We start from the raw sequence: 21,718 nt of genomic DNA on the forward strand, positions 1-21,718 counted from the left end.
ATACGGGTTTTGGCGTATTGTTGCAGCACTAGTCTTTGTGTCGTATAAACGTATCTGCACTAAAACTAAATTTAGGTTCACAATGTACATGCGTGATCAGTTGTTAAACGAAAGTACGGTTGATATTCAAATGCATTATTTTTCTCTTTCCGGGATATTGTTTTAGTATGTTGATGCTGCATTAACAAATATAAGTGTATATGAAGTGAAAACACCAAAAATAAACAACGGTTGCGATAGGCACCTATAAACTGTTAGATGCCCATAATATCACTTCAAAAGATGTTTATTTCATTTTTTTTTAATAATGTATTGTAAGGAATATCTGCACATATGCTTGAAATAAACACATAATAGATACTTTAATGTTTTTTCTAGTTGTATTATGCGATTCCATATGCGAAGAATCTATTAGACCATCAATAACATAATACCAAATTGTAATCATATTACCAATTCCAATGAAGTTAATTGTCGTCTGGTCTGAAAATTGTACATAAGACATCATTTCTACAAAGTTTCCTTTTTTTTTAAATCTTTGTCTACTAAGGCTTTTATTACTACTTCCTATTGCTCTCTGGGTAGATCAATAAGTACAATCATTAAGTAAAAACAAAGATCACAGTATATTTTAATATTGCACATAGTGACGCAAAATCACAAAAACTTAATGCTTTCATACTTGAGAAATCTATAGCAGCTGGACCTAACTTACAAATACAATAACACAGCATAGAACATTAACCCTTTGCATGCTGGGTAATTTGTCTTCTGCTAAAATGTCGTCTGCTGAATTTCTAAAATTAGCATTTTCTTCCATTTTTTTCAAAGAATACTATCAGAATAGCAAACAGTTTGGATCCAGATGAGACGCCACGTTCTGTGGCGTCTCATCTGGATCCAAACTGTTTGCAAAGGCCTTTAAAATTCGGTTCCCGCACTGAAAGGGTTAACAATGTTGCCTCATTCAAAATTAAGGACCAAAATGTATGGCATTAGATAGTGGTCATCAAATAACCACACATAAACAAATAGCCCTGCTGTATTGGGACATGTAACTATTCCTGTATGTTTGTATGTTACATTAAGACCAAACTTTGTTAAATTGAGCCATCTTCTAGGAAAACTGCATGTTCTTAGAAGAGATGTCTCAAATTAGCCTGAGGAGTCCACACAGGCCAATAAGTGACCACACTAAATGCTTAATCTGGATTTTGGTTTAGAAGAGACTTCATCCAAAATGAAGAAATTTCATAAAAATGCAAAGTGTTGTCCCAAGCTAATCTGGGATGACACTCAATGCACATGCATCAACCCCATTTTTCTCAGAATAAGGCTACTATATAAATAAGACATTAGTCTCATCTGATGTTTACAAATAAACACTACATGTACATGTACAACGTGTCCTATGAAAGATAAGTCATTGTTCAACTTTGCAGGTGTGGGAAACTTACCGAGTTAAAAGTTCTAGTAAAATCTGCACAACTGCAATGTACATGAAGCTCATCAGATAATGATTTATAACAGGATTGTAACTTGCAAAAGTGCATTATTTTGTATTGAAAAGTTAAAACCTTCTAAAACTTGAACAAGTGTTATAAACAAAATGTTCACATCCACATTGAATAAATTAAATCTGAATAAATTAAATCCTCGCCCTGAAAAAACTGGGCACAGGCTAATCAGGGATGACACTTAACGCTTTTATTGCACGTTTTGTTAAATGGAAGAAAATCCAGTTTTAATGGAAAGTGTCGTCCCTGATTAGCCTGTGGGTCAGAGGCGGGTCTGCACAGGCTAATCTGGGACATTTTACGCACATGCAATAAGCCCTGTTTTCACATGAGTTAAAGTCATTTGGTGCTTAAAATTATATCAATGTATTTAAGCAGTTAAAAACAATGCAAACATGGGAATATACTTAACAAGTCCTATGGTACGTCAACCAAAACACTTAATCATCCACAAATAAATTCAACAATTGTTATGCACACCTTTTAAAACTAATCTGGAATGATTAAGTCACCATAGAGGACTGAAATAAGACACATTTTTCATAACGACAAATAAGAATTCACATTTATGATGATAGATACTCTAATTCAAGCTTCTTTTCCAACTCTGCGTACTCGTCTGTCAGTTTTTTCATCCCTTCGTCCATTTCTTTGTCCACCAGGGCACTTTTCTGAAACTGCTGCTGCATGAACGTGTCCCAGGCCTCTCGGCGACGCCCCCTTTCTAGTTCCAGCACTCCGACCTGAGAAAACAAGAATACCTGTGAAACTGATCTAGCCTGGCTTTGGAAATACAGGGCTTAATACCTGTGCATAGAGTGTTGTCCCACATTAGCTCTTTCAGTGCTGGAACCGAATTTTGAAGGCCTTTGCAACTAGTTTGGATCCAGATGAGACGCCACAAAACGTGGCGTCTCATCAGGATCCAAACTGTTTGCTATTCTGATAGTATTCTTTGAAACAAAATCGAAGAAAATGCTTATTTTAGAAATTCAGCAGACGACATTTTAGCAGACGACACATTTCCCAGCATGCAAAGGGTTAGCTGGTGCAGTTCATCACATACTATTCAGTGACAACACTTTCCGCTCTTATGAATGTTTGTGTGTTAAGGAAGTCTCAATGAAAATCAGGTTGATGTTGTCCCTGATTAGCCTGTGCGGACGTAACAGGCTAATCTGGGACTACACTAAGCACATGTGCATTAAGTACCTTTTTCCCACAGAGTGACTCGATTGATGCATCCCCCCATAATGCACCCTCATAGCGTGTAAGCTTGGGGAAAAAAAATTGTGAAATTTCTCTATGAAAGATCAATGGACCCAAACAATCTTGCATGGTTGACCGACACATAAAAACATGAAAATGTGGCTCTATAACTCTATAAAATATCAACTGACAGAAAATACCTGACAAGTAAGACCCTTTTGAAAGAGATATTGCACAGACATAAAAATGTTCTGTATCTAACGCAAGATAATTAGCTCTAGGAAAAATAACTCTACCACAATGACCTCACAATCTCCAAAAGTGCCCCTATAGGACTCCATATATGGATGGTGCATATAAAATGTAATCAAAGTCAGATAGTAAGTGTCTGAGGTAATAACTGAAAATGTAGTCCCGATGCTAAACAAACATGGAGTATGACTTCACATTTTCTGATTAAAATGCGCGCCTTTTTTGGGACGCATAATAAATATGAATGTTTACACATACTGTAAAATACTTTAGCAATCAGGCTTTTCCACAGAGGCTGTAAACACAGTGGTACCCCAATGTCTGAATTTCCAAATCAAGGGGTATCCCTGTTCCTGAATTTCCAAATCAAGGGTAAACCTGTTCCTGAATTTCCAAATCAGGAGTAACTTGTGCCTGAATTTCGAAATCAAGGGTACCACTGTGCCTGAATTACCAAGTCAAGGGTATCCCTGTGTCTGAATTTCTGAATCAAAGGATTCCATGTGCCTCAATTTTCAAATCAAGGGTACACCAGTGTCTGAATTTTGAAATCAAGGGTACACCTGTGTCTGAGTTTCAAAATCAAGGACACCCCTGTGTCTGAATTTCAAAATCATGAGTACCCCTGTGTCTAAATTTCAAAATCAAGAGTACCACTGTGTCTCAATTTCAAAATCAAGAGTACCCCTGTGTCTGAATTTCAAAATCAATGGTACCCCTTTGTCGTAATTTCAAAATCAAGAGTACCCCTGTGTCTCAATTTCAAAATCAAGAGTCTCCCTGTGTCTGAATTTCAAAATCAAGAGTACCCTTATGTCTCAATTTCAAAATCAAGAGTACCACTGTGTCTGAATTTAAAATCAAGGGTACCCCTGTGTCTAAATTTCAAAATCAAGGGTACCCCAGTGTCTCAATTTTCAACTCCGGAACAGCACCCCTGTACATTAATTTCAAATTTTATCTGAGTGTGCTTCTACAACTATAACTTAAATTATAGGACACATCAAATAAAGAGAAAAATAAAACATATTGCCAAATGCTGCATATAAATTTCATGTAGAAAAAGGGAATATTTTTAATATCCCATACACCATCAGTTACTAACGTTGTTAGGATTATATCTAAACAAGAGCTGTCAGAGGAAAGCGGTCGACTATTTGAGTGCTGGACAGTATAACGAAAGCCATTGTTCATATTTAATAATTTATTAGACGATTTTTCAAAAATAAAAAAAGGAAAAAAACAATTATTTTTTTTTTTTTGGGGGGGGGGGGTAGGGGGTTTTAGAGGGGGGGGGGGTATAATGTGGGGTGTGGTCATTTATTAGACAATCTTTCAAAAATAAATAAAGGAGAAAAAAAAATGGGGGGGGGGTATTCTAAGTATAAAAGGGGCACTAATTATGTCATAATGATTGATACAGTTGTCTGCTCTTGTTTGTAGGTTGGGGTCAGGATGGTAAACAAGTATGCAAATTATGAAAGCAATATGTCAAGGGACATTGGAAATATTTGGGGTAGTACGCAAACGTTAACATAGATTTATCAATAATATGCATACTCCAAGTATAAAAGGGGCAATAATTCTGTCAAAATGCTTGACACAGTTGTCTGCTCTTGTTTATAGGTTGGGGTCAGGATGGTAAACAAGTATGCAAATATGAAAGCAATATGTCAAGGGACATTGGAAATATTTTGGGTAGTTCGCAAACTTTAACATTTGCACGCTAACGCCAACGCTAACGCCGGGATGAGTAGGATAGCTCCACTATATATATCTCATATGTAATAATCGAGCTAAAAAACGACTCGATTACTCGGGGTGTATAGAAAATACACCATGGGCATGTGACCACTCTAAGCCATCAGATTAGGTCATTTTTGTAGGAGGTGAGATACACATGTAGTGCATTTTAAAAACCATATTAACATGGCAATAATAATTGTTTGAAATAAAAACTTACATCTACGTTGTTTTCTTTTTCCTCTATTTTCTTGCATACTTCTGTTGCCACTGAAACTGTAACATAAACTGTTTATATCATATATGTATTATATAATGAAATTCCACATAATATAAAATAATATTAATTAATAATAATAAGTATTAGAAGGAATTTAATGAGAACATTTGTTCTTTGCTAAAAAGTGTTTACATATTTGAATAATGTTATTAAATAGTTTTTCATCTTTTAACAAAAATGTCATAAAATGTATATACAAACAAAATTGCAATAATTTGAAAATTGTAAAATGCTTAAAATATCATGAAAAAGTGAAGTAAAATTGTTTCCCTTTGCTGGGATTCAAACTCACGTCCTTAAAATCCCATAAACCTTGAAAATCAATGAAAAATGTGTACAATTTAATATTTCAAATAGAAAAGTTAACACATAGAAAATCAATGTTCCTTATGGCAATAGCCAATATTTAAACACTAGATGTGGTCTGGTAACAAAGATTTAACAAGATACAAAATTCTCTCTTTTATTTTTTGTGGGAAAATATTTTCAGCACATGTTCAAGTACAAAGTAAGTTTTTGTTTGTCGTATGAATATATGTCATTGCGGGGAAATAAAATCTGAATATATTGTGCCACAAAACAATAAATACATCATTTTGTATCCTGTTAAATCTATGTTACCATACCTCATCTAGCAGGACATTTTTGCTATTGCTGAAAGGAACACTGATTTTGTATGGATAAACTTTATTTTTATGAAATATTTTGCGGAATATTGGTTGATTTTGAGTAATTATGTTACTTTAAAAGCAAAATACATGTAGTACTATCTACCACTTGGCCTTTCAGCTTTTAGACCTTAACAGCACATTTAAAACCATATGTGAGAAAAGAAAAAGTTTTCCAAATAATTGATGAAAAGCCTTACAAATACTTTACAATGTAACATCTTTCTATTAATAATCACCAAAAAAAGCCATTTGTATTTTTTAATAGTCTTTGTTTTCTCTTTAGTTTGCTTAGCTTGTCTGAATATGTTTTTAGTGTATAACATAATTAGGTTCTGGAGTCTATGAAAATTGTCATTTTGCCAATCTATGACCAAGTCCATTTAAACTAAATATACTTAATATTATCTATTAGAAGACCAATAAATAGTGTTAAAAAAACCAATCCTTGGAAATGCGCAAGAAGAATAGCTTTGGTTTTATTTTACTTTTGTTCTATTAGACCATTCAGCCTATGATTGTTATGAGACCCTCACTTAAATACAATAACAACTGAAACTGTCATGCAACTCAGAATCTTTATAAAATATTTCTCATTGCTTTACAGGGACTTGTTAAAAGATTTTCATATTTTTGAAAAATGTCAGTCAGTATTTATATTATTTTGAAAAGTCTTACTACAAATAATAGTAAACAAGGGCTGTTTGTAAAACATGCATGCCCCCCGTATGGGCTGTCCGTTGTAGTGGCAGCCATTGTGTCAATACGATTTTTGTCACTGTGACCTTGACCTTTGACCTAGTGACCTGAAAATCAATAGGGGTCATCTGCGCGTCACGATCAATGTACCTTTGAAGTGTCATGATCCTAGGCAAAAGCGTTCTTGAGTTATCATCCTAAAATCATTTTACTATTTCAGGTCACCGTGACCTTGACCTTTGACCTTGTGACCTGAAAATCAATAGGGGTCATCTGCAAGTCATGATCAATCTAACTATGAAGTTTCATGATCCTAGGCGTATGCGTTCTTGAGTTATCATCCGAAAACCATTTTACTATTTCGGGTCACCGTGACCTTGACCTTTGACCTAGTGACCTCAAAATCAATAGGGGTTATCTGCGAGTCATGATCAATCTACCCATGAAGTTTCATGATCCTAGGCGTATGCGTTCTTGAGTTATCATACGGAAACCATTTTACTATTTCGGGTCACCGTGACCTTGACCTTTGACCTAGTGACCAAAAAATCAATAGGGGTCATCTGCAAGTCATGATCAATCTACCCATGAAGTTTCATGATACTAGGCGTATGCGTTCTTGAGTTATCATTCAAAAACCATTTTACTATTTCTGGTCACCGTGACCTTGACCTTTGACCTAGTGACCTGAAAATCAATAGGGGTCATCAGCGAGTCATGATCAATGTACCTATGAAGTTTCATGATCCTAGGCCCAAGCGTTCTTGAGTTATCGTCTGACAACCACCTGGTGGACGGACCGACAGACCGACATGAACAAAGCAATATACCCCCTCTTCTTCGAAGGGGGCATAAAAAGAATCAAAACAAGGGCTGTTTGTAAAACAAGCATGCCCCCCATATGGGCTCTACGTTGTAGTGACAGCCATTGTGCAAATATGTTTTTTGTCACTGTGACCTTGACCTTTGACCTAGTGATCTGAAAATCAATAGGGGTCATCTGCGAGTCCTGATCAATCTACCTATCAAGTTTCATGATCCTAGGCATAAGCGTTCTTCAGTTATCATCCGGAAACCATTTTACTATTTCGGGTCACAGTGACCTTGACCTTTGACCTAGTGACCTGAAATCAATAGGGGTCATCTGCGAGTCATGATCAATGTACCTATGAAGTTTCATGATCCTAGGCATAAGGGTTCTTGAGTTATCATCCTAAAATTATTTTACTATTTCGGGTCACCGTGACCTTGACCTTTGACCTTGTGACCTCAAAATCAATAGGGGTCATCTGCAAGTCATGATCAATCTACCCATGAAGTTTCATGATCCTAGGCGTATGCGTTCTTGAGTTATCATCCGGAAACCATTTTACTATTTCGGGTCACCGTGACCTTGACCTTTGACCTAGTGACCTAAAAATCAATAGGGGTCATCTGCAGTCATGATCAATCTACCCATGAAGTTTCATGATCCTAGGCGTATGCGTTCTTGAGTTATAATTCAAAAACCATTTTACTATTTCTGGTCACCGTGACCTTGAACTTTGACCTAGTGACCTCGAAATCAATAGGGGTCATCAGCGAGTCATGTTCAATGTACCTATGAAGTTTCATGATCCTAGGCCCAAGCGTTCTTGAGTTATCGTCTGACAACCACCTGGTGGACGGAACAAACCGACATGAGCAAAGCAATATACCCCCTCTTCTTCGAAGGGGGCATAAAAAGAATCAAAACAAGGGCTGTTTGTAAAACATGCATGCCCCCCATATAGGCTCTACGTTGTAGTGACAGCCATTGTGCAAATATGTTTTTTGTCACTGTGACCTTGACCTTTGACCTAGTGACCTGAAAATCAATAGGGGTCATCTGCGAGTCCTGATCAATCTACCTATCAAGTTTCATGATCCTAGGCATAAGCGTTCTTCAGTTATCATCCGGAAACCATTTTACTTTTTCGGGTCACAGTGACCTTGACCTTTGACCTAGTGACCTGAAAAACAATAGGGTCATCTGCGAATCATGATCAATGTACCTATGAAGTTTCATGATCGTAGCCATAAGCATTCTTGAGTTATCATCCGGAAACCATTTTACTATTTCGGGTCACCGTGACCTTGACCTTTGACCTAGTGACCTGAAAATCAATAGAGGTCATCTGCCAGTCATTATCAATCTACCTATGAAGTTTCATGATTCTAGGCATAAGCGTTCTTGAGTTATCACCCGGAAACCATTTTACTATTTCCGGTCACCGTGACCTTGACCTTTGACCTAGTGACCTGAAAATCAATAGGGGTCATCTGCGAGTCCTGATCAATCTACCTATGAAGTTTCATGATTCTAGGCATAAGCGTTCTTGAGTTATCACCCGGAAACCATTTTACTATTTCCGGTCACCGTGACCTTGACCTTTGACCTAGTGACCTGAAAATCAATAGGGGTCATCTGCGAGTCCTGATCAATCTACCTATCGAGTTTCATGATCCTAGACATAAGCGTTCTTGAGTTATCATCCGGAAACCATTTTACTATTTCGGGTCACCGTGACCTTGACCTTTGACCTAGTGACCTCAAAATCAATAGGGGTCATCTGCGAGTCATGATCAATGTTCCTATGAAGTTTCATGATCCTAGGCCCAAGCGTTCTTCAGTTATCAGGCGGAAACCACCTGGTGGAGGGACAGACCGACCGACATGAGCAAAGCAATATACCCCCTCTTCTTTGAAGGGGGGCATAAAAAAGAAAAGTTCTATAACACAGTATTTTTTTTACAATTATAACTTTATATTGATTAAAATATCACTACTGGTATATTACATTACTTGAAAATAGTTAATATTTTTAGTATATTCCGTATTAAAATTTTGCGATGTGAAATCGAAAGAACATCGCCAAAAAAGGTGAAATAACGATATACACACTTTAAATAACGCAAGTAGATTGATCATTTTATATATAACATATATACAATTCACTTCGCATGCACAATTTGCTTTCCTGGGTTTACCATGTGACAATGATGATCAATCTACTTGCGTTATTTATAGTTAGCTGGTAATTACCTGGATCACATACCTAGTAAACTTTTATTAGCAAATATACTGAAAATATGAAAACTTAACAACTTTTTCAAGTAATGTAATATACAATTTGTGATATTTTTATCAATACAATCTAATAATTGTTAAAAAAATACGGTATTTTAGAACTTTTCTTTTTTTTGTCAATCTGATTGACGTTCCCTTTAAGGCATGTAGAGTTGCAGTCATATTGGCAATTTTGCAACCGTAGCTAATGTCAACAAATACTGCGCAATAGATGACGCACATTGAATTGTCCAGGTCAGCAAAACACAAAGTGGAAAAGGCAGTTCCAACTAATATTCCTTCATTAAATATTTACAGGTACAATTACGATGGAAAATAACTGAACACACTCATTTGCATATATATAGTATTTTACAGGGCATTTAAATACATTTTCAAGTTAAACAATACAAATACCATCAAACACAAACTTCAAAACATAAATAATTTAAACTAGAAATTGTATAACCATATTCAATTTGTAGTTTGAAACAACACAGATCATAAATCAAAATTGACTGGAACACAAAAGCACTCGTGGATGTGAATAATTAAGGCATATTCAATCCAGACACTGACAGCACAGATGAAACATTCACATGAAATACCAAACCATCTATTATAGTTAACTACGCATAACAAATATTTAACAATAGAAATAGAAGATTTTCATAAACAGGATTAAATACAAAATGATGTTAGGATTTCAATTCCCACTTGGTTGTATTTAAATCAAAGTGGCAAATAACTTGACAAATGACTGTAGACACTTGTATCCTAGACCTGTTATCCTTATACACAGTATTCCAGGTAATTCATAGTTTTGTAAAGTCAATTCACACTTACCGCTCGACTAAACGAACCTATAAACATCACATGAGTTTTAACCTTAATTACATCTGTTAGGTACAATTTATATTTAAAATATGGGCTGTACGTTGTAGTGGCAGCCATTGTGTGAATACGATTTTGTCACTGTGACCTTGACCTTTGACCTAGTGACCTGAAAATTAATAGGGGTCATCTGCGAGTCACGATCAATGTACCTATGAAGTGTCATGATCCTAGGCAAAAGCGTTCTTGAGTTATCATCCGAAAATCATTTTACTATTTCGGGTCACCGTGACCTTGACCTTTGACCTTGTGACCTCAAAATCAATAGGGGTCATCTGCAAGTCATGATCAATCTACCTATGAAATTTCATGATCCTAGGCGTATGCGTTCTTGAGTTATCATCCGGAAACCATTTTACTATTTCGGGTCACCGTGACCTTGACCTTTGACCTAGTGACCTCAAAATCAATAGGGGTCATCTTTGAGTCATGATCAATCTACCCATGAAGTTTCATGATCCTAGGCGTATGCATTCTTGAGTAATCATCCGGAAACCATTTTACTATTTCGTAGTGCTGCAACAATATACCGGTATATCGGTATATATCGCAATACGCAATCCGCATATTGTATTGCGATACGATTTTCATCATACCGGTACGAAAATTTTACAAAAATTCATTCACATTTCGTCCAGAAAAGCCATCCAAAATAATGATAACAAGGTAAACAAAACAAAGCAGTGTAAATAGTTTTTTTCGTAAAAATAGCATTCTGAAAAGTATATTATACGGAGTAGTGTTGTTACATTGGAGCATTCGTTCGTTGCTTTTGAACAGATTATTGTTGAATTAATTGCGCACAGCTGTAAATGTTTCATTCGATTCTGAATTGAGCATTATTGAATTTGTAATCCAAATTTCGGAAATACGCTTCAAAATTTTAATGCTAATGCGACAATAAAAAATTATAGCGTCAAATAAAAAGTGCTTTATTCTTTGTCTCAATAAAAAGCACGCAAAAATTATACAGACATGTAGAACGTGGCATGGAAAGTATGGGTGTATTTTGTGTTGTATAAAAACGGGAACATCACGTCAGATGAATTAAGCGTGTTCAGCGAAAAAAAAGGCCCCGGTTGGACGTTATTTCATCACATCTTTAAATAGTAACAAATGCCAAAATGTATTTGATACTTAAAAAAAGTTGCGAATGTTTGTGTTTCTTGTTATTCCTGAGCACATTTACCGGTATAGTAAATATTTACCAAAATTTGCTTTAAAACTGGAATATACAGGATTATCGGGTAATTGGCAAGTTATAATTTTGGTACAAGTTAGCAATATATTGCGATATATTGCAATACGGGTTTTTGAACTGACAATATATTGCAATACGGGTTTTGGCGTATTGTTGCAGCACTACTATTTCGGGTCACCGTGACCTTGACCTTTGACCTAGTGACCTCAAAATCAATAGGGGTCATCTGCGAGTCATGATCAATCTACCCATGAAGTTTCATGATCCTAGGCATATGCGTTCTTGAGTTATCATTCAAAAACCATTTTACTATTTCTGGTCACCGTGACCTTGACCTTTGACCTAGTGACCTCAAAATCAATAGGGGTCATTTGCGAGTCATGATCAATGTACCTATGAAGTTTCATGATCCTAGGCCCAAGCGTTCTTGAGTTATCGTCTGACAACCACCTGGTGGACGGACCGACAGACCGACCGACCGACATGAGCAAAGCAATATACCCCCTCTTCTTCGAAGGGGGGCATACAAATATTTCTGTCAACAGGATTTGAACTCCAGACCTCTCGAAGCAAAAGCTAGTGTGATACAATCATGAAACACATACTTTAAAATGTATCTGCAAATTATAATGGATACGTTTCATCAATTTTATTGAGGAAAAGCGTTACAAACGCTTTATTATTTAACAAATTATAAATTAATGAACCAGTATTTTTAATTTTTTCTTAGTCAGGAGTGTTATTTCTCTGTTTTCAAACTTACTTTATACATTGTTTTTGAATATATGACCATGTAAGACTGCTATTTTACCAAACAGTGTCAAGCCTTGTTCTGGGAAAACTGGGCTTAATGCATGTGTGTTACGTGTTGTCCCAGATTATAGGTCTGTCTTCACAAGCTAATCAGGGACAACACTTTCTGCCTAAATTGGATTTTCATTTAGAAGACACCTTCTTTTCAACAAAACAATACATAAAAGAGGAAAGTATTGTCCCTGATTAGCCTGTACAGACTTGCTTATCTGTATGGACTAATGCAGCAAGCCCAGACTTGCTTATCTGGATAGACTAATGCAGCAAGCCCAGACTTGCTTATCTGGATGGACTAATGCAGCAAGCCTAGACTTGCTTATCTGTATGGACTAATGCAGCAAGCCCAGACTTGCTTATCTGGATGGACTAATGCAGCAAGCCCAGACTTGCTTATCTGTATGGACTAATGCAGCAAGCCCAGACTTGCTTATCTGGATGGACTAATGCAGCAAGCCTAGACTTGCTTATCTGTATGGACTGATGCAGCAAGCCCAGACTTGCTTATCTGGATGGACTAATGCAGCAAGCCCAGGCTTGCTTATCTGGATAGACTAATGCAGCAAGCCCAGACTTGCTTATCTGGATGGACTAATGCAGCAAGCCCACGCTTGCTTATCTGGATAGACTAATGCAGCAAGCCCAGACTTGCTTATCTGGATAGACTAATGCAGCAAGCCCAGACTTGCTTATCTGTATGGACTTATGCAGCAAGCCCAGACTTGCTTATCTGTATGGACTAATGCAGCAAGCCTAGACTTGCTTATCTGGATGGGCTAATGCAGCAAGCCCAGACTTGCTTATCTGTATGGACTAATGCAGCAAGCCCAGACTTGCTTATCTCGATGGACTAATGCAGCAAGCCCAGACTTGCTTATCTGTATGGACTAATGCAGCAAGCCTAGACTTGCTTATCTGGATAGACTAATGCAGCAAGCCTAGACTTGCTTATCTGGATAGACTAATGCAGCAAGCCCAGACTTGCTTATCTGTATGGACTAATGCAGCAAGCCCAGACTTGCTTATCTGGAGCGACTAATGCAGCAAGCCCAGGCTTGCTTATCTGGATAGACTAATGCAACAAGCCCAGACTTGCTTATCTGTATGGACTAATGCAGCAAGCCCAAACTTGCTTATCTAGATGGACTAATGCATCAAGCACAGACTTGCTAATCTGCATGGACTAATGCAGCAAGCCTAGACTTGCTTATCTGTATGGACTAATGCAGCAAGCCCAGACTTGCTTATCTGTATGGACTAATACAGCAAGCCTAGACTTGCTTATCTGTATGGACTAATGCAGCAAGCCCAGACTTGCTTATCTGTATGGACTAATGCAGCAAGCCCAGACTTGCTTATCTGGATGGACTAATGCAGCAAGCCTAGACTTGCTTATCTGGATGGACTAATGCAGCAAGCCCAGACTTGCTTATCTGTATGGACTAATGCAGCAAGCCCAGACTTGCTTATCTGGATGGACTAATGCAGCAAGCCCAGACTTGCTTATCTGTATGGACTAATGCAGCAAGCCCAGACTTGCTTATCTGGATGGACTTATGCAGCAAGCCCAGGCTTGCTTATCTGTATGGACTAATGCAGCAAGCCTAGACTTGCTTATCTTGATAGACTAATGCAGCAAGCCCAGGCTTGCTTATCTGTATGGACTTATGCAGCAAGCCCAGACTTGCTAATCTGTATGGACTAATGCAGCAAGCCCAGGCTTGCTTATCTGTATGGACAAATGCAGCAAGCCTAGACTTGCTTATCTGGATAGACTACAGGGCCCTAAATCCACTTTAGGGGAAGCGGGTCGCTACCCATAGCAGGGGGAATTTTCGCGGCGTTTCACTTTTTGGGGGATTTTTTTAACTTACTCTCTAATTATTACATTTGTACATGTTTGCACTATATTCATTGCTTATTTCATAATTTAGTATGTTTGACAAGATTAAATTAAAATAGTACTGAGATATAGTAATCATGAGACATCTATCTATAAAAAAAAAAAAAAAAAAAAAAAATTTCGGGGGGAATTTTTCCCCCAAAAAGGGGGAAAAAGTATACTTTTCAGGGGGGGAATGCGGCCAAATTTCGGCCGTGGATTTGACAGATTGAAGGCCTTGGACTAATGCAGCAAGCCCAGGCTTGCTTATGTGGGTGGACTAATGCAGCAAGCCCAGACTTGCTTATCTGTATGGACTAATGCAGCAAGCCCAGACTTGCTTATCTGGATGGACTAATGCAGCAAGCCCAGACTTGCTTATCTGTATGGACTAATGCAGCAAGCCCAGACTTGCTTATCTGTATGGACTAATGCAGCAAGCCTAGACTTGCTTATCTGGATAGACTAATGCAGCAAGCCCAGACTTGCTTATCTGTATGGACTAATGCAGCAAGCCCAGACTTGCTTATCTGTATGGACTAATGCAGCAAGCCCATACTTGCTTATCTGTATGGACTAATGCAGCAAGCCTAGACTTGCTTATCTGTATGGACTAATGCAGCAAGCCCAGACTTGCTTATCTGTATGGACTAATACAGCAAGCCTAGACTTGCTTATCTGTATGGACTAATGCAGCAAGCCCAGACTTGCTTATCTGTATGGACTAATGCATCCTAGACTTGCTTATCTGGATGGACTAATGCAGCAAGCCTAGACTTGCTTATCTGGATGGACTAATGCAGCAAGCCCAGACTTGCTTATCTGTATGGACTAATGCAGCAAGCCCAGACTTGCTTATCTTGATGGACTAATGCAGCAAGCCCAGACTTGCTTATCTGGATAGACTAATGCAGCAAGCCTAGACTTGCTTATCTGGATGGACTAATGCAGCAAGCCCAGACTTGCTTATCTGGATGGACTAATGCAGCAAGCCCAGACTTGCTTATCTGGATGGACTAATGCAGCAAGCCTAGACTTGCTTATCTGGATGGACTAATGCAGCAAGCCCAGACTTGCTTATCTGGATGGACTAATGCAGCAAGCCTAGACTTGCTTATCTGGAGGGACTAATGCAGCAAGCCCAGACTTGCTTATCTGGATGGACTAATGCAGCAAGCCCAGACTTGCTTATCTGGATGGACTAATGCAGCAAGCCCAGACACCCCACAATGAGGGTAAGATAAGTACTTTTGGCCTGAATATTGGCTAGAAATGTGTCCAGGGCTGTAGCAGTCTCCACCAAGTATTTGTCCTTCACATCGGCTACACATGACTGTATCTTTTTCAAGCATTCTGTCTCATGGTTTCCTCTCTTCTCCTGTAAAATTGATATTTCAAAATGCTTTATTATCATATTTATGCAAACAAAAGCAACATCCAAAAAGGTTAAAACAGGTCCCTCCTTTGAACATCAACAGACTGAACTTGATGACTAATGTAACTAAACAAAATCTTCTCAAATACATTGTTATGTTGGTAACTGCAATAATGTTTGTAAAAATAATTCAAATTAAAATGTGTTACACTCACATAATTAACTTCATAAACAAACATCTGAACCCATAGAAATATGAATTTCTTTACAATAAAAAAAAACAGAACAATTAGCATTAAAATTGTTATTGAGATGACTTGCCCTAAAACAAAACAAAAGTGAGCCGAAACAGCTATGCTAAAAAACCTACATGTGTAACATTCTGTATAACTTGTTCTTAGTGTAGTTTTATGTTGTTGTTCAGGGGTTTTCCTCGCTTCATTGGGAAGAGGCCCTAGCCTATGGATTTTTGATGAAATTGCCCATTTTGGGAAGAATTCTTGCTATAATTGCTGCTTTGGGAAATGAAAAAGCTGGTGTAAGTTAGGATTTTTGGGAAAACTGCATGATTTTAAAGAAATTTTCAATTGGGAAGGGGCCTTTAATAGGTCCCTGTTATATAAGGCTGAAAACCCCTGTTGTTTTTTCAGTTAATATAACATTAAATTACAAGGTTAAAATAATTAACGTACCTCAAATTCCTTGATGAATGCTTTTAGATGGCCCTGAAGTATGGGTCTGTGGTCAAACAGGCGAGCATGGACCTCCAAAATATCTGCGTTAAACACAAGATAATTCATGCATGTGCATAAAGTGTCATCCCAGATTAGCCTGTGCAGTCTGCACAGGCTATTCAGGGAGACACTGTCCTATTTTATGGAATTTTTTGTAATATAGGAATCACTTTTTAAAGAAAAACCAGTTTAAGTGGAAAGTGTTGTCCCTGATTAGCCTGATAAGTGGACTGCACAGGCTAATCTGGAATGACATTTTACGCACATGCATTTTGCCCAGATTTCTCACTACCATTACAAATTCACAGCTTCAAAGTTATTGTTTTTCTTATTGTTCCTGCATTCAACCAAATTGAATATATACTGGTTTATAAGAATGTCACATGAATTTTAAATACTTAAAGATTTTCATCTTATTAATGGATTTGATTTGGCCAATTATAAAGACAGCTATTTACAAGATGTTTAGACAGTACACATTATTCATGGGCCCAATAGTTATATTTTAGTTAAAGCTGAATTTAAAAGAAATGCTACTTGTGCTATTTTTCACCAGTTTTGGCAACTGGGGCCATTTGGAATGTGAAGAATTGGTGGGAACAACTAAAATGTGTATATGACTGGTATCCGCGGATATGACTGAAAAGTGTGGATATGAACAGACAATGTCTTTTTAAATGTATTTTCCTTTATTTTTGTTATATGAAAATTGTTCTGTGACAAAATTACACGTCGCTCATGTGTAATGTTACGATCGAATGAATTTAAAAGCGTTTTTCATTGGCATTTTAATTTCAGCGACTCCAAATTCATATCCGAGAATATGAACGACCAGTCAGACCACCGCTTTTATTAAATTGCTCTATTTTGAGGCAGTCTTAAAGGGATCTTTTCACGCTTTGGTAAATTGACAAAATTGAAAAAAGTTGTTTCAGATTCGCACATTTTCGTTTTAGTTATGATATTTGTGAGGACACAGTAATACTGAACATTTACAATGGTCTAATATAGCCATTAAATGCATCTTTTGACGATTTTAAAACCTAAAAATTATAAAGCGTTGCAACGCGAAACGATTGAATAAGTTCTGTTTTTGTCGTTAAATTTTGTGAAACTACGAAGATTGCTTATATAAGGTAAAAATACGTCAAGGATGTGTACTCGGCGGAATAGCTCAGTAGGCTAAAGCGTTTTTACTTCAGGGCTCTGGCAGGACTCCAGGGGTCACTGGTTTGAAACCTGCTCCGGGCAATGTTTTTTTCCTTTTTTAAATTTTATTCTTGATTCTTTACTGGAGCTTTTACGATCCAATGTTTACATTTATCAATATAAAGCATTTAATGAATAAGTTAAAAAATGCCAAAATCTGTGAAAAGGCCCCTTTAACATATTTATCACATTTTGTGAAATTTTAATTCAATAGTGATTTGTTCATAACAAAAGTGCAACGCATAAATATTTCCTATATTCGTTCATATTCGCACTTTTCGTTCATATCCGCGGATATGAGTCATATACGCATTTTAGACGGACCTATATCCATTTGAATACAACTGCACAATTTTTGTCACGTTTAGTAAGATCATATCATATGCTAGAACTACCCACAGCAAATGCTTTCTTTCAGAAAGTTTATTAACGACTCATGATACTCTACTGAACAGCCACATATGCTTCTCATATTTATTTGACGAAAGTGAGATTAAATCATATTTATAATTGGTCGCGGAAACATATTGCAGTTGGTGCATTTCATGAAATGCACGAATACCTTACAAACTAAAATTAACCAAACAAACAAAGTGAACAAGCACTTTTCATAAATAGACCTCACAAGCTATGATACTTAAATTTAATGACACTAGCCTTTAATAATATGATCATTCATTTTTGTTTGTTTTTCTTCCTGGATATCGCATAAAATCCAAACGAAAGCTCACATGGTTAACAGCGCACAGGCTAAACGCCACTATAATAGTGTTGTTTTTTTAATTTAGATGTGCATTGGTGCCACCTCCTGTTCTTAGCTCAACTACTTCACATCGGCTGCTCCTCTTTGGGTGGAAATGCAAAACTGTATAGTGGATCGGCCGTAAACCAATGTTTTTGTAATTGCTGAAACTTGCATATCGGGGTATTTTGAAATCACGTGGATCGGTAACTATTTTCTTATAAGGACCGCTTTTGCGCAATATAGACAGCACGTGTAAAATATTGACATAGGACGTAACAACCTCCGCGCAGAGATTTTCTGGAACCAGCATAGCTGGGATCAAATCGTAGCCTTAATAACCAACCACGTTTAACTTACCTGACATTGACTGGACCGAGGAATCCCTTAAGCCTACTTGCAAACACAAGGAATTGTATGAAAACATGGTCAACCATAACCTTCAAAATATAGTTGAAATCCCCACTAGAAACTTGAACATGCTTGACCTTTTTCTAACCAATCTGCCATCAGCGATTTTTACCGTAAAAACTTTACCAAGTCTTGCCATTTCCGACCACGAAATAGTTTTTCATGAAATACAAATCAACCAGGGTCGTAAACTCCAACCTAAAAGAAAAATACCACTTTACAAGCGCGCTAATTGGTCACAGCTGAAGCAAGATATTGACCAATTTCGCATGGAGTTCATTGGTACCAATTATACAAACCCCGACACTGCCTGGACGGACTTCAAAGTTAAACTTAACTATTTATGTGAAACCCATATCCCGACAAAACTGACATTTTTCGCTCGCCTCTTCAACTTAAAAAATAATCCGTAGACCAACAAATCAATTTGGAGTGGCCTTATATCAAATTAATCTGAAACAATGATTCGGTCGCTTTGGTCTTCACCAGATTTGTTACAATAAACAGAAAATTATTATGACAAAGTTATAATCAGTAATTGTAAAGTTATCAAATAAGAATATGTAGCATGATATGATTAAAACATTATTTCACATATGAATGTGAAAAATTAAAATAATATCATACTCATTCAAGCTCATGTCAAACAAAAAGTAATAATAATTATAACAAAACAAAGAAAATACGAGAAATTATTTTAAAAAAACTGTTCCGCTTTTATATAATGCATCTGTTACTTAGAGCTGGGTGCGAATGCACGCAGGGTATGGCAATATTTTGATAACGGATGGCACTTTGATAGCGGAGAAAAAACAATTCACACAAGAAAGATAAATTCCTCGTTTTCCAACGTATATCTTTACTATTAGTTTTGGAGACACGCTAGATCACCGGTGGAGTTGATAAATTGTACACCCTTTTGTATTGCGAAGAAATATTTCAATTAAGAATATTATATTTTTCTACAAAAAATAATAGAAAATTACATCGAAAATCAACATAAACTGAACAATCAGTACACGTTTTAACAAAATAAAAATACTAGACATAGTGCAATAAAGTGTTTGCTATTCCGGCATGAATAGTATAAATCACTGTGCTTCAAATACTGACATTTTGAAAGTATTCGCTGGGATATAAACTAAGATATGTAGCATGCTTTAATAGGTGATATAGGTGATATTCATGATTGTTCCGTCAAAAGGATTTAATTTAAAAAGTCCGAGAAAGTTAGACAGTTTATCTCTAATATCCGCGGACAGCTTCACCCCGATCCTATGGTATGTTATGTATGTTGGTGAAAACTACAATAAACAAAACAAAACAAAAAACATTATAAAACATGTCTTCAAAAATATAAGGCAATGTTCGGAATCTACACTGTTTGACTAGAAACGATGACCTTTGGCAATATAACATGCTATCAGAAAAGCTGAACAGATAAAGAACACACTGTATAATCCTCATGTTGAAAGCAGAGTTTGGACAGAGTGAAACTCAAATGAAATTACATAAACAAGTGGAAGTGCAGAATCCGATTCAAAACCTTAAACTTGTTCCAGTACTTTAAGCTTAAGTAATAAATCAGAAAAAATACCCACAACATAGATCCTTTCCTGATTGGTGTTAGGGGTATCTAACGACAAACATACCGTAATTGAAATGGGCAGAATTATATTCTTCATTTAACTTTAAACTAAAGCTCTAAAGAGTTCCCACAACGAATAGGGACATAACGTAAATTATGAGACCAAACTCTATGCAAATAATATTCACAGCTTCTCCGCGCCAATATGTTTGGTTATTTTGGTGTTTCGTTGGTTGTAGCCGTTACTTCCTTTACTTGGAATATGGCTACTGTTGTTTCAAATAAACTTTTTGCATAAAGATTATTTTTCTTTCAACCCTGAGGCTGAATAAGACAAACATTAATTATGAACTAAACAGTTGAAAAAAGAACATAAAACATAGGTAGCAGACAGGCACACCGTTAAAAAACACTATGACGTCATACGGTGATTCCGCATTCTATTTTTGGGATAACTAGCTGCAGCGTGGGAATCTTTACAGCAGACAAATACGCATTTCTAGCGAATGACAAGGTGCGTCATATGCGTATGCAATAAAGAAAATACACCTATGAAATAAAACGAAATATGGAACTTACAGAGTGGTGCAGGAGCATAAAAAGAAGCCACAAAATTCATTTCGTTTTGAAGCTGCCCGGGCGTGGAACAGCCTCCTAGAGGACTTACGCACAGTCGACAAATACAAAGACTTTGTCCAGCTGACCCGCACCTGGACAGGTCCAAAATGCAAATGCACCATGTGTGAGTAATCTGCATCTCACTTTTTTTTCTTGCTCTTGTTGTCCTGCTTATTTTTATTTTTTTCAGTTAACCCCTTGTTTGGTTGTTCTTCTTTGTTACTCTGTCCATGTTATATATTATATGTCAGCTTTTTCTTTCGTGCTGCCTGCCTATATTTTTTCAGTTGAGTAGTAGTGGGTACTAGGGTTCTAGTAAAAGCAAGTACTAAAGAAGCAAATATGTTGTAAATTGGACGTTTTCACCATTTTTGGACAGATTTAGACATTCCCACGTCAGTAAGAACCTAGTGCTTAGCTTACTGCCAATGCCCGCTTTGTTGTTTGTTTGTTTTTGCCCTGTCGTCTTATGTTCCTTATTATGATTGAAATCAGCCATATCTATGTGCTTAAATGTTTTATTTTCGTGTGTGCTTGAAAATGTTTTAAACATGTATATATGTGTTATGTAGTTGTTAATCTGGCTTTAATATGCCTTTACACATGTATTTATGTCAATGCCTGCTTTGTTGTTTGTTTGTTTTTGCACTGTTTGTCTTATGTTCCTTATTATACTTTAAATCAGTCATATCTATGAGCTTAAATGTTTTGTTTCTTGTGTGCTTTAAAATGTTTTAAACATGTTTACATGTGCTATGTAGTTGTTATTCATGTGCTTTAATATGCTTTTAAACATGT

The 21,718-nt window shown here is 36.8% G+C and overlaps 1 protein-coding gene across 1 annotated transcript; it reads right to left on the reverse strand.

The window, feature by feature from the left end:
* Positions 1-1,793: 1,793 nt before the first annotated feature.
* LOC127848688 (biogenesis of lysosome-related organelles complex 1 subunit 5-like) lies at positions 1,794-16,452 on the reverse strand. The gene is made up of 4 exons (XM_052381279.1): positions 16,311-16,452; positions 15,492-15,621; positions 4,942-4,997; positions 1,794-2,260 (listed from the first exon to the last, which is right to left on the reverse strand). Exons 1-4 carry the CDS (start codon positions 16,416-16,418, stop codon positions 2,084-2,086), a joined length of 471 nt encoding a protein of 156 aa, XP_052237239.1. The 5' UTR covers positions 16,419-16,452; the 3' UTR covers positions 1,794-2,083.
* Positions 16,453-21,718: the final 5,266 nt, after the last annotated feature.

Source organism: Dreissena polymorpha, chromosome 10 (assembly GCF_020536995.1).
Source record: "Dreissena polymorpha isolate Duluth1 chromosome 10, UMN_Dpol_1.0, whole genome shotgun sequence".
Lineage (NCBI taxonomy): Eukaryota > Metazoa > Mollusca > Bivalvia > Myida > Dreissenidae > Dreissena > Dreissena polymorpha.